Here is a 13,533-nt window from a genome sequence, read left to right as displayed (position 1 = left end):
TATTTTTAAATGTTGTGTTGTTATGAACTTTGACCATCTGATTAGAGTGGTCATTCTTGATAAGATCTGCTGTTAGCGCCTAGTATTAATTTATATTTTAGTGCTTTGCTAAAAAGAAAGAAAAAAACACATTTTATATTTATATTGTTCAGTTCTGATCACAATATAGTTGCAAAAGAGAAGTCTAGAAATCCCCAAGGAAGAAGAAACAACATCCTATATTATGGATCAAACAGACAAAAACATCATAACTGTGAAATATATCTTTATTCAAAGGAAGCAAGTAGATATTTTTATTATAAATGAAGAGTATTTCATAGAGCTGTCAAGATCTAAGAGCATCCCATCATCAAGATCATCTTTGAATCATGTTACAACCTATAGCAAAACTGATTTTATTCAACTAGTCTTGGAGAAAGGAACTTTCAAATTGTCCATGATGTACAATGAACCACCAACATATTAACGCTCCTTCCATCAAACTGGGTCTTTTTCCTTTAAGTGAATGGAAACAATGAGATAAGATGAACCTTTTTTTTTCTTAAATACATCTTCACGTACTTTTAAACATATTTTCTCAAAACTCTCAAAGATTCGATTCAAGTGCTATGAACAGAATTTGAAGTGACAAACACGGGCATCATCCATCTTGGACTGGTTTACATCAAGCGCACCAGTGCAATTTTGCTCAAACATTTGCCCCCATTTCTGGCCAACCCAATGTGGGCAAAATGTAATTTTTGCATGTGCCAAGTGATGTGAAAGTATTTTTTACATTTGTCAGAATGTGCAAATAATGGTGCAAAACCATATTGGCACTGCACTCCCTCAACTTCAAAGCAAAGAGCTATTGATCATCCAGAACGGAACTACTTCACAGGGCTTCAACTGGTGACATCAGGAACACCAGCCATCTTGCAGCTTGCGTGCCACAGTTTCCGCTGTAGGTCCTCATCATAAGATTTTTCTGATGATTGTGTCTTTTTCCCATTGTACAGGTAGCCGCCTCCTATTCCCTCCAGCTCTGGCGCGCAGGCGGCATAGACTGACGTGGCAGCCCCCTCCTCTGGAGTCTATGGAAAGGAGAAAAGGGAATTAGACATTTACAGGATAGAAATTATTTGCCTTTCGAGTGGCATATCCACGTAGTGCAGGAAAGCATGTGGAATATAGACAAATAGCCAGTTTGAGAGCTTGGTGGTAGTTAAAAATTGCTTGATTTATGCAGAAGATGTTAAATTTGGAGCAGAATCCATCTAACAAAATTGAATGTGTCCATCTGTAACTAAACTGGTGCTCATGTAATGCGCTCTGATTCCCGATGTTTCGGGTCAAGTTTGCGCTCTATATAACTCTTTAAAAAATGTCTAAAAAACATCCACTGGTGAAATTTCCTCTGCCAAGCTATTCATCTTGTGGAGAAACGTCCACTGGTGGTCTATTCAAGTGCTCTTGAAATTAGAGGGTTTTCCATTACCACTGAATTATAAATCAGACCCTATGAATTAGACTCACTCTACGTCTTTGCGAGGCAAGTGTGCGGAAGTATGTATTTTTTTTCTTGCTAAATTAATTTTAGAAATCCATGAAAATTATGAGACATTTTGCTTTCATGGCAAAATGTGGTTTACAGGAGTCTCGCATTATTTTTTTCATGCATAGCCATATTCCGCATAAGCAAGTGAGACAAGATGCTGGCAGATTTTAGAAGAAAATGTCTCTTGTCATGATATTTTCTGCATAAATCAGTCTATGGTGAGTAAAAATTACACACAATTGCATAAGATTACATTTTGAGAAAGTCCGGAATTTCGCCAGCCTAATTTAAATGTGGCCCGCCTTGTGTATACATGGTTTTGTGCAGATACGTCATCCCCACATGCTTTAAAAATCTTTGTGTAGATTGTAGCACTAAGGGCCTGTGGAGAAAAGCATTCTGGAACACGTAAAGTAGTACCACTGCAGTACTCTTTTTATGTTCTTTTAAAAAATATATATTTATTATTTTTTTGCTCAAAATAACTTAGAGCTGTGTATTAGACATAATAAAGTACATGTTTTTGTACATTACAATTTGCATTTTTGTGCTCACGTCAGGATTTGTCAACATATATTACGATTCAAGGCTGCAGCAAATCATAATACAAATAACTTAGTAGCACCTAACTAGTGTGCCTGTCCTATAGTTACTATATATATGGGACCACTAGATGTGCCGCTTATTGATAATGCAATCTGCGGGGCGCATGTTTGATGTTTACTTCGATGACGATAGGGTAGCGGGAGAATTGCCCGGTATAGATACCGTTCTATGACTAGGTGCAACTGGGTCTGGCCTAAGGTCTGAGCCAACTAAGACCGTTTGCCACCTGCTCGTGTGCATACCATAGCGCTTCCCTTGTGCGCGCCCCAGAGTGAGTATGTGGGGTGTCTTAGTTGTATCCACTGACTGTGGCGTAGTTGCCATTGATATGTTATGAGTTGGCGGGCGTTTCGCTAAGGCTGGATTCTATCGTGGTTAAGTAATGGTGCCAGTCTATGGGTTGTACCCTAGATGTTGGTCGTGGAGTCTGGGAGGCCAGTATCTCATATTGGGTCACCAAGGTGGTCAACCAGTGTTTGGTGGAGGGGCCCGCCGGGGATTTCCGGGTCATAGCCAGAGCACGTTTGGCCAGAAACAGCGCTAAATGTAGGAATTTGTTGAGGTTCTTGTGACGTGCATTACGTTTTGTAATGCCTAGCAGGTAGTGCGAGCCCTGGGTTGGGATTGTAGTTCCCGTTGCTGCCGTTAGTATATCTGAAACTTTCCCCAGTATGTTGTGATGTGAGGGCATGTCCAGACCATATGTAAAAAGTTGGCATCCGAGTTATGGCACCTGGTACATATATCAATGGATGTCGTGTACATACGCGCCAACCTATGTGGGGTTAAATATGTGTGGTGTAAATAGTTGAATTGGGTGAATTTTAGTCTGGCGTTTATTGAGCTTATCTTCGGTTCAATATCAAGGGGGGCGTAGGAACATCCCACGCTGAATCTTGAGGAGCACCAATGGGCCTTGGCCTCAAAAGTATCAAACGTTACTTCAGTTAAAAGTTGAATATATTTTTATTCCAATTGTATCTTCATAGTTGTATATTTAAACATCATATAATCAACCGTAGATATGTCATTGGTATTGACAATTAAGTTTCAATCCTTTGTAAATCCCGTAATTAATCCCAATGCATTTCGGGACATAGCGTCCCTTCATCAGGGGATCTATTGAGGAGATAAACATCGTATTAGGGCGGACATAAGAACAGGGCTCATCTAACACACATGTGAGAAAAGAAAAGAAAGTAAGTGTTTCCCACGAAAGATGTGGCGTTACAGACCAAAAACATGTACTCACTATATAATCCATCCCAAGTTGAGGTAGTGAAAACATGCGGGTAGTTAGAACTGATGAAAAACGTGTCAAATAAGAAAGAAATGAGAATACTAGCATGCAACTGGAGCTAAAAAAATCTTAGCGCGGGTGATACGAAAATCAGATTGAATCTGACAGAAGTGCCTGTTAGAATACCCTAGCGATAGTGAATGTTAAAGCAAAGTCGCCGACGTGAATATTCGGGGGTGCAGGAGCCAACACAGAACAAGTTAAGCAATGTAACCGGCGTGAATAATCCCAGGTACTTAGTGCGCAAAGATTCTGACGGACCCTAAAGTCCGATGTGAAATGCCTAGTAGAACTCACCAAAAGTCGGGCGTGTAGCAAGTGATCAAGCGTTTCCGCGTTCAGTGCGAGTGATGGCGTGCAGGGGCGGGTAATAACGTAAAAAACGGACTCGCAAAAAAAAGACGGGCGGAATAAGCAGTGACATAAAAACCGGAATCGAGGGAAAGTGACATGCAAGATGGTGGGTAACTAGAGGACGGACCATTTAGAAAAGGCTGGGACGCCTGACACAAACAAAGGACTTGACATAATAAAACTGTCGGGTAAATTAACAAGTGAACGTTCGGGGCAATGAGCATGAAACAAAATACAATCATGGTTCAATGACTGTAGATGATATAGTTTAAACATTGTGGAAGAAAAAATATATGATATATATACACTGTAAGAAACCACAATAATAATAAAGAAAAATATATACGAGGGTGAGGGAACTGAAGGTATGAAAAGTTCAGAAAAGGGATGTAAAAAGTTGAAGAAAATAGTTTAGATGAAAATGAGCAAGATAGGTATTAGAAAAAAGATGAGCAAGATAGGTATTAGAAAGAACAGTACTTATAGGAAACAACTATATTCTGTACGGTCATTCAGACCAAAAGGTTGGCACGAGTCCAGAATTTTCATCCAAATTAACTCTCGTTGCAACAGTCTCTTGTGATTATCAACTCCCGGTCTCAAGGGGACAACCTCCAGTGCAAGGAATCTCAGCTGACTGATGTTGTGTGAAGCTGATATAAAATGTGCAGCCAATGGGGATTTCGCATTCTTGGTTCTAATGGTACTTTTATGTTCCGTTAAACGGATCTTCAGTTTTCTCTCAGTCTTTCCCACATATGGTAAACCACATGGACATTTTAATAAATACACCAAGTTCATGGAATCACATGTGGCATTAGTTTTAAGATGTATGGTTTTGCCAGTACGTGGATGATTGATGGAATTGCCACTGATTATATTGTGACAGTGACTGCAATTGTGGCATGGTTTCGTTCCAGAAAAGGTATCAACTCTGTGTGATGGAATATGTTCTAACATGTTCTTTAAGTTCTTTGCTCTTTGGTAGGCAAACAAGGGGGTACTGTTGAAAATTCCCTGGAAGTCAGGTTCTAGTTGTACCATTGGCCAATTGTGTAAAAGAATTTTTGGGATGTTTGGGCTATTCGAAGAATATTTCGACACAAATACCGGTCTCTCAAGTTTTTTTGGGCGTGTGCACTGTGACAATAATTCTTCTCTGGTTTTAGTCTTTATGCGTTCTTGAGCAGCTGATAGGATCGTGTCTGGATATTTCTTCATTTGTATACAATTACTTATCTTCGGTTCCCCACGCATTGCTTCCACTGTTTGTCTGTTATTTCAGTGGATAGTGCCGTCGTCCACTATTCACGTAATGGAGTTAATGTGGGGGTTATGTCTACTCTAAGGGAGTTGTAGATGGCGGTAATGGCTTTCCTGCCCGTCCCGTGTGTCAGTAGTGTCTGCAGGGCTTCGGAAGTTGTAGGTACAGTACTTATGTCACCCCAAGTTCGTGTTACTTGTTGTGTTAATGTCGCATAGAGGAGGAACGTCCGTGGTGACACACCATAGTCGTCAATTAGAGTGTCAAAATCACATAGGGTTGAGTCAGTAAACAGGTCACCCCATGTTGTCACACCGGCTGTCTGCCTCTCAGCCAGATCTGGGCGCTTTAGGGAGGTGTTTGTCCCTGGTATCGTCTCAATGGGGAGATATGGGGCGTATCATGGAGGACGGCGTCTGGGTAATATGTATTCCGTCCAGACGTCATGGGCTGCCAGCAGCAGGATGCGTCCCTCTGTTCCCTGAAGCATCGTTTTGGGGCCTGATGACCACTTGAGCATGGCTGGCTGCGATAATGCCATTGCCCAGGTGTCCAGTTCAAATAGGTTATTTTTTGCAAGCCAGCGCATAGGCCAGTGAAGCTGGGTAGCTGCGTAGCATAGCTCATAATTGGGCGCTCCCAGTCCCCCCCCACGAAATGGGGAGATGAAGCTTCGGGAGTGCTACCCTTGCCCTAGAGTTGCCTCATATCAAGGACATGAGCAAAGACTATAGGTCCTTGAATATTTTCTGAGCCAGTCTATAAGAGAGGACGGTAAAAAAGTATAGGAGCCTAGGGAGAAGAAGCATCTTAGAAATGGCTATCTGTCGCATGGGCGAAAGCGGAAGGTTGGTCTAGAACGGGAGTGTGACCCTAGCACTGGCAATCGCCCTGCCCAGGTTATCATCTATCAAGTGGGATGACGAGTGGTAGATCTGGACCCCCAAATATTTGAATGAATCATATGCTCTGACGAGTGGGGTGGGAGGTTGCTGCTGCCTCTGATCCACTGGTATGGGTGACATTGGGAATAAAACGGACTTTTCCCAGTTTATTTTCAAGCTTGATAGCCGTGCATGGGCGTCTAGTAGTTCGATTAGACCCCTGAGGGCCTCAACCTGGTTACAGAGGTAAATCAGTGCATTGTCCGCGTAAAGGGAAACTATGTGCCACTGTGCATGTACTCGTATGCCCCAGTCCAGGGCATGACTACGACGCGTGCAGTCTTGAGGCTCCATGGCCAGGGCAAAAAGGATTGGTGGGAGCGGGCAACCCTTCCAGGTGCCACGCACGATGTCAAAAGGTGGAGAGATAATGCGAGCCATTTTCACCCAGGCTCGTGGGCTGGTATATAGTATTTGCACCCAACGTAGGAACTTGGGGCCTATACCGAACCGTGCCACCACTTCCAATAGGTAGTCCCATCTCAGGGTGTTGAAAGCTTTTTCGATGTTTAAGGCAGTGATCCAGTGCTGCTCAGTTGTCATTTGGGCCCATTCTAGTAATTTGAATAAGTGACGAATATTTAGCCCCGTGCTTCTGCCCGGGACAAACTCATTCTGGTCCGTGTGGACCAGTAGTGGGACAGCCTCCAGTAGCCTGTTGGCTAGCAATTTACCTAAGATTTTGTAGTCCGGGGCTAATAAAGATGATGGACGGTACGAGCTCATAAGGAGGGGTCTCTACCGGGTTTTGGGAGGACCACTAATACAGCTTCACGGGGGGAAGGAGGCAATAAGCCCCTATCAAATGATTCTTTGTAGATTGTGAGCAACGGGGGACTAGCTGTGTTGCATATGTGGTATAAAATTCTGTGGGCTAGCCGTCCATTCCTGGGGATTTACCTCTGGCTAATTGTTTAATGATGTCAGGGATTTCAGCCTCCGTGAGCGAGGCCTCCAGCTCTGTATATTGGGCCTGTGTCATCTTCGTGAGAGCCGTTTGTTCCAAGAAGAGTTGCATTGCTTGAGGATCGCCTGGGTCTGGGGCCTTATACAGTGTTGTGTAATATTTGTAAAAAGAATAATTTGCTCCTGGGTGTTTACCAAGCTGCCTTCCGAGGCATATATTGCAGTGTCACAAACGGTTCAAAACTTAAAAGGAATAATACAAGTCAAGTGAATAAGAAAAAGGAAACAAAGTAGCAATACCCGCTTTCAACTTTGAGCTCCAAATCAACTTACCGAGGAAAACTTGGAGGGGCGGGGGGGGGGGGCTGGACTTTTTCACAGAGGAATGGCCACTTATCAGAAAAACTCATAATAAGCCACGTTATATGGGGGTCGGGGGAAGTTCAAGCCACATGCCCTGCTGTGGCGCGCAGACTGCACAAGAGAAGAGGAAGTGTCCGCAGAGCGCCGGGCTCTACCTCCAGCGCACACCTCCGAATGACGCCGGACCGATCCTCCACCCTGAGCGGCGGTGTTAGGACTCAATGAGGGGCGGGCTGTGAAGTGGGGAGGAGGGGATGAGTTTAGGGTGGGAGAGCTGGCTTCGTCCACCAGAGGTCCGGGCTAGAGGTGCACGTGAGGGAGAGGGGAGAACGCGTGGGGTGCCTTGGGGGGGATCCAGGGTGCACCGGCAGTCTGCAGACTTTTAACAAACTCTGGAGTCCATTCCACCCTAGGACCCCGAAACTGGACGCGAGCTGAAACCCAATGGGACGCATCCGAGTGCTGCACAAGTGCGCTTCCGAATGTCAGGGGCGCCGAACCCCGAGAATGCCCCTCCCTGTTACCCTCCCTACCCCCCCGGAAGTGGTGCCTCCGCGCTAGTTGCTCTTGTTATTATGTAATGATTGGGAATGTTTTTCTTGGTAAACATTGGGATGCGGCTCAGTTCAGTGTTTCCCACAAAAGTAGTAAAATGTCACTGTATTCGGCATGAGCCCTTTGGCGAGTTTAACGCTGACTGCCAGGATGTAAGTTTCGGCGCATGACTAAAAAAAATGTGTGATTGTGAGCAGATCACGGTATTGCCAAGTGCCTCAAACTGTAAATATGTACAAAAAAAAGACAAATGTTGACTTTGCTTTCTAGTCGGATCCAAGGGTTTATATAATTATATTGTGGTCAAAATATCAGTTTACAAAAAATATCGTCTTGGGGACATTGCAAACTGAAGAAATACGGATTTACTGTCCTAACCCCACATCTGCGTCTCTCATGATACAGCGGTACGCGGCAATGGATGCAGCGTTTTTGCATGTCAAAATTTCAATCCGAATCAGCCATATAATTCTGATCCAAAGGCCCGACAAGCGCCTGACTTCCTGCTGGCATAAAAGGTACCTTATCTTCTTTATGGGGCCCTCTGGACCCATAAAGAAGATAAGAAACCTTTTACGCCAGCAGTAAGTCAAGTAAGCCAGTCTGAAAAGGACGGAGCTTAAAGAGAAAGAAGAACGTCACTAGGACCTCTTCTCCAAGGGCTGGCCACCGTTTAGCATGAACGGTGACGCCAGCCAATGGAAAAGAGGGGTGGGGCTTAACCTTGCTAGTGAAAAATACTCTATCGCCAGCTCGACTGCGCATGTGCGCAGTCTTTCGCAGGTCGAGACCGAAAAGTGCCCCTGTAGGATTACTCCCACGTTTGGAGCGAGTGTTCCAAAAGTACTCTTGGAAAATAACACCAGTCATAGTTTTCCAAAGTAAACAAATGCCATAAGGTGGAAATGTCTGCATTAGGAAATCTGACGTAAATATGCGTTACCAGATTTAAATCTGTTTTTGCTTTCAATTGGGGGAAATATATTTCCCAGTGCAGAAACGCTTTCCTCTAGAGTGCTGTCTAATTTGGGGTGTGGTCACTCCCCATTTCCATCTTGAAAACGCACATACTCCTGCATCTTATAGCAGTACATTTCATGCATTTTCCATGGTGGAAACTATCTGTAAAAGGTTGTGAATAACCACAAAACAATAGGTTTGTGGATTTCTAACTATTTTCATGAGTAGAACCTCCGTAGAATACCAAATAAACACACCATAAACCATAAATAAGTGAATGTTAAATTTCCACCGTATTATCAGAATTTACATAGTTGGAAATCCCTTTTCCTGGGTCAAACTGTAGACAGATTTTGCCCTCAAAAATTAATTTCTTTACACAAGTGTTTCTGACCGACACCGTAATTGGCCCCCTAGTTGGAATGCAAGTGAGCAAATAGCTTTTCTACCCAAATTCAAAATGTCTAAAAATGAGGAATAAATGAAGTATTGTACCCAAATTAATTCTTTAGAGTTTCTTACAGATTATCTAAGCATGAATCAAGTAGACTTTGAAGTCTTGAGACCATGATATCAAAGGCACTGGAAGTAAGGGCGCAGCGGATCAAGCAGCATCCCCAAAATAAACATGCTGGAGTTCATAAGGTGAATGAACAACAAATATGCATTTAAATTGTGTTTCTGTCTTGTCACATTTGCTATGTTCGAAGAAAGAGGTCAAATGTCAGGGTACTATTTGACAATCTATTGGATTACAGGGAATATGAAATGAAAGTCAGTAAGATGTAATGTTTTTCTGCAACACAACATTTAAATACCAGTAAATGAACTGTACACATATTTTAAAACATAGAAGCTGGGATAGCAGAAATAAAGCACACTTTTTTGCAATTCTGAACAGTGATGGAAGCAGAGAGTTTAACAGGATTAAAACAAATCAATACACACATATGTGCGAAGGCATTTTGCATTTCTTAACGGAGTGAATTGCTATTTAGGCCGTTAGGAAATGGAAAATGCCACGTCGCAATGTATGAAGGGCCTTTGCAGTGGTGCAAAATGCGATTCCTATCACATTTTCGTAATCGCAAAATAAGAAATCGCAAATAGCGGTTTCCTAAATGCAGATTTAAAAATGCATGTAGAAAGGATTTCCTAATTGCGACTAGTCGCAAAATAGCCATTGAGTAAATGAAATTTGCATTGAAACAGATCAGGTGGTAACAAGGTGCAAACTAAAAAAAAGTCTCCCATCAGGCTCTTCCAGGATGACAGCCCTGTATGTTTTAACAAGGAGGATGAGGATTTTGGCGGTGAGGCAAAGAAGGAGGTGGAGACAGGAGAGGATATTTACGGTGAGGGTCACCCTTTTTGGAAAGAGGAGGACATCCATGAGAGGTACACACTCAGTAATTACTTGATGTAATTACTGAGTTACAACCTCAGCTGCAGGCCCAACCACTCAGACGCAACACAATCCCACCACAAATGCAAGCTTTGTGTTGCCTACACCTCTTAACCTCTGTCAGTTACCAACAGTTGAAAAGGGCCCGGATCACATTTCTTCAAATGTTCCTAGACATCATTGTGAGCAAATTCAAGCAATATATATGATTCCCCAATACCCCCAAATCATTGCAACAAATCAAACTGATGATCTATGGTAGCCAGTTCCCAAATGTCATTGGCTGTGTTGATGGCACACATACTGCTATATGTCATCCCTCCACAAATGAGAACATATACCGGAACAGAAAAAGCTCCCACTCAGTCAATGTGCAGATGGTGTGTGATGCCCCTGCATCATAACAGACCTTGTGGCCAGATTCCCAGGCAGTACCTTACTAGGTAAGAGAATCGCAGATTCAGTGCTTACAATGGCCAGGGTGGTGTATGTAATGTGACCTAATGGTATGCCTTCATATGCCCTTATGGTGAAAGTGCATATGTGTTACGTCCCTGGATCCTCACACCGTACCTTTAGACATGAACAAGAAGTGAAAGACAATACAACAGCGCACACAGGACAACGTGCTCCATCATAGAGATGACCTTGGGATCCTGAAGCCCCACTTTTGCTGCCTCCAGGAGACCGGCAGGGCATAACTGTACAGACCTGATACATGCTGTACGATAATCACCACATGTGCATACTGCACAAAAGCACAATAAGGAAGGGTCTGCACGACATCCTCGTAGAGCTTGCGTCCGACTCTGCTGATGACTTACCACCACTACAGGTGCTGCAGGAGGGTACATGTGCAGCAGAGGGGTGTGCATGGCGCACTGAGATAAACAAAAACTATTTCTGAGGTATGAGATGTGAAAACACCCTACAAATTAGACATCACACATGATGGCAGTGCTTGGTGCACAGCTGAGTGACCACCTTTTATCCAGGTGGCTACAACATTGTTGCAGCAAGGATCAATAGCATCCTTGTAAATAATACATTGTTAACATAAGAACAACAAAGTAAATACAGTGAAGAAAAGGCAACTCATCCCACTGAGTTTCTAGAGAGTCACTTCTTACGGCGAACTGCCTAGGGTGCATGGTCAGCAGCACTGGGTTTTGGGACTGCCGACGTGTCATTGTCAGACATGTGGCAGCTTGGATGCTGGTATTGCATGGGTTTTGAATGGATATGCCACTAGGGCTAGAGCCATCCTTGCTCTCAGGTGGGGCTATAATGTTGATGATTCAGAGGTTGTGCATCTGAATGTTCTCCAGTGCTGTGGTGATTTGCACTAGCTCATGTGCGACATCCTGGCAGCAGTGCATCATGTCCGTCTGGATATTGATAGTACACCTTGCCAGCATTGATGTTGCGGCTGCCAGCCTGTTAATGTACTGAGTGAATCTGTCAAACCGAGCCAAGTACTGCCTGTGTCTCTTACACTGCACACAGTGCTCCCTCTCCATTGTCGCTAGCCATCGCCCTGCCTTTCTCCATGTTCTGCTGTGATTTGGACATGTGTTGCAGCAGCCTACTGACTGTGCAAATTTGCTTTTTCTGCAGGCGCTGTGAGGTGTTGATTAACCTCTCCAGGCCACCATACACAGGATGTGCATCCGAAATGTCATCTGACAGACTACTGAGGTTTGGGCACTGTGCCTTTGCTGTGTCCTAGTTTAAAATGTTGTGGGTTCCTTACTTTGCGACTGTCCCTCATCGCTGTCCTCAAACTTGGAAGTAGTAAGATGGTGGCTCTTCTGCCAGTTGGAGTTGTGGTAATGGGTTGAGGGGATGGTGGTGTCGTAGCCCCTTCAGCTGCCACGGGTCCTGACACGTCCAGGCAGTGATCTGTGGACATGCATGGATTTACTTAGTGTAAATAAATGATTAATGTTTAGGCACAATATTGTAGTGACTCTGCTGCATGTGTTTGTGATATGTTTGTGATGTATAGATATGTTTGGTGTGGTCATTCAAGCAAGCCGGGCTGAAGACGGCTGAAATGCCAGAAACCGGTCCTCGGAAGCTTGTTTCCGGTCCAGGGAAGGCATGGCTTGGCAGTTCGGGCTGGACTGTTCCCATGAGGCACAGGGTCAGACTGATTTGCATATGGCCATGTCTGAACTGGGGTGGCAGAGTGGGCTGAAGAACGGTGATGGATTAAACCCAGATCTGTTGACTGGGTGTGAGTGTTTGATTGGTTCAGATGCTCCGTCCATCACCACCCCCTTTTGTACCACTTTGTTCGCCATAAGGCGGCAGGGTATGCTCAGACGTGAGTCCCTTGCTCACTTTGCTACTGGATTCAAGCAAGCCGGGCTGAAGACGGCTGAAATGCGAGAAACCAGTCCTCGGAAGCTTGTTTCCGGTCCAGGGAAGGCATGGCTTGGCAGTTCGGGCTGGACTGTTCCCATGAGGCACAGGGTCAGACTGATTTGCATATGGCCATGTCTGAACTGTGGTGGCAGAGTGGGCTAAAGAACGGTGATGGATTAAACCCAGATCTGTTGACTGGGTGTGAGTGTCTGATTGGTTCAGATGCTCCGTCCATCACCACCCCCTTTTGTACCACTTTGTTCGCCATAAGTTGACAGGGTATGCTCAGACGTGAGTCCCTTGCTCACTCTGCTACTGGATTCAAGCAAGCCGGGCTGAAGACGGCTGAAATGCCAGAAACCGGTCCTCGGAAGCTTATTTTCGGTCCAGGGAAGGCATGGCGCAGTTCGGGCTGGACTGTTCCCATGAGGCACAGGGTCAGACTGATTTGCATATGGCCATGTCTGAACTGGGGTGGCAGAGTGGGCTAAAGAACGGTGATGGATTAAACCCAGATCTGTTGACTGGGTGTGAGTGTTTGATTGGTTCAGATGCTCCGTCCATCACCACCCCCTTTTGTAGCACTTTGTCTCTTACACTGCACACAGTGCTCCCTCTCCATTGTCGCTAGCCATCGCTCCTGCCTTTCTCCATGTTCTGCTGTGACTTGGATATGTGTTGCAGCAGCCTGCTGACTGTGCAAATTTGCTTTTTCTGCAGGCGCTGTGAGGTGTTGATTAACCTCTGCAGGCCACCATACACAGGATGTGCATCCCAAATGTCATTTGACAGCCTACTGAGGTTTGGGCACTGTGCCTTTGCTGTGTCCTAGTTTAAAATGTTGTGGGTTCCCTACTTTGCGACTGTCCCTCATTGCTGTCCTCAAACTTGGCAGTAGTAAGATGGTGGCTCTTCTGCCAGTTGGAGTTGGGGTAATGGGTTGAGGGGATGGTGGTGTTGTAGCCCCTT

At 44.6% G+C, this 13,533-nt stretch overlaps 1 protein-coding gene across 1 annotated transcript in view; it reads right to left on the bottom strand.

Annotated features, from left to right (window-relative positions):
- Positions 1-248: 248 nt before the first annotated feature.
- The window catches only part of DHRSX (dehydrogenase/reductase X-linked), a 984,710-nt gene continuing 971,425 nt past the window's right edge, over positions 249-13,533 (bottom strand). Inside the window, exon 7 of the mRNA XM_078657613.1 lies at positions 249-1,073. Coding sequence (XP_078513739.1) covers positions 885-1,073 — 189 coding nt within the window. The 3' untranslated portion in view covers positions 249-884. The remainder of the gene's footprint in view (positions 1,074-13,533) is intronic.

This window comes from Lissotriton helveticus, chromosome 8 (genome assembly GCF_964261635.1).
Source record: "Lissotriton helveticus chromosome 8, aLisHel1.1, whole genome shotgun sequence".
NCBI lineage: Eukaryota > Metazoa > Chordata > Amphibia > Caudata > Salamandridae > Lissotriton > Lissotriton helveticus.
This window is presented reverse-complemented; position numbering and strand designations above follow the sequence as displayed.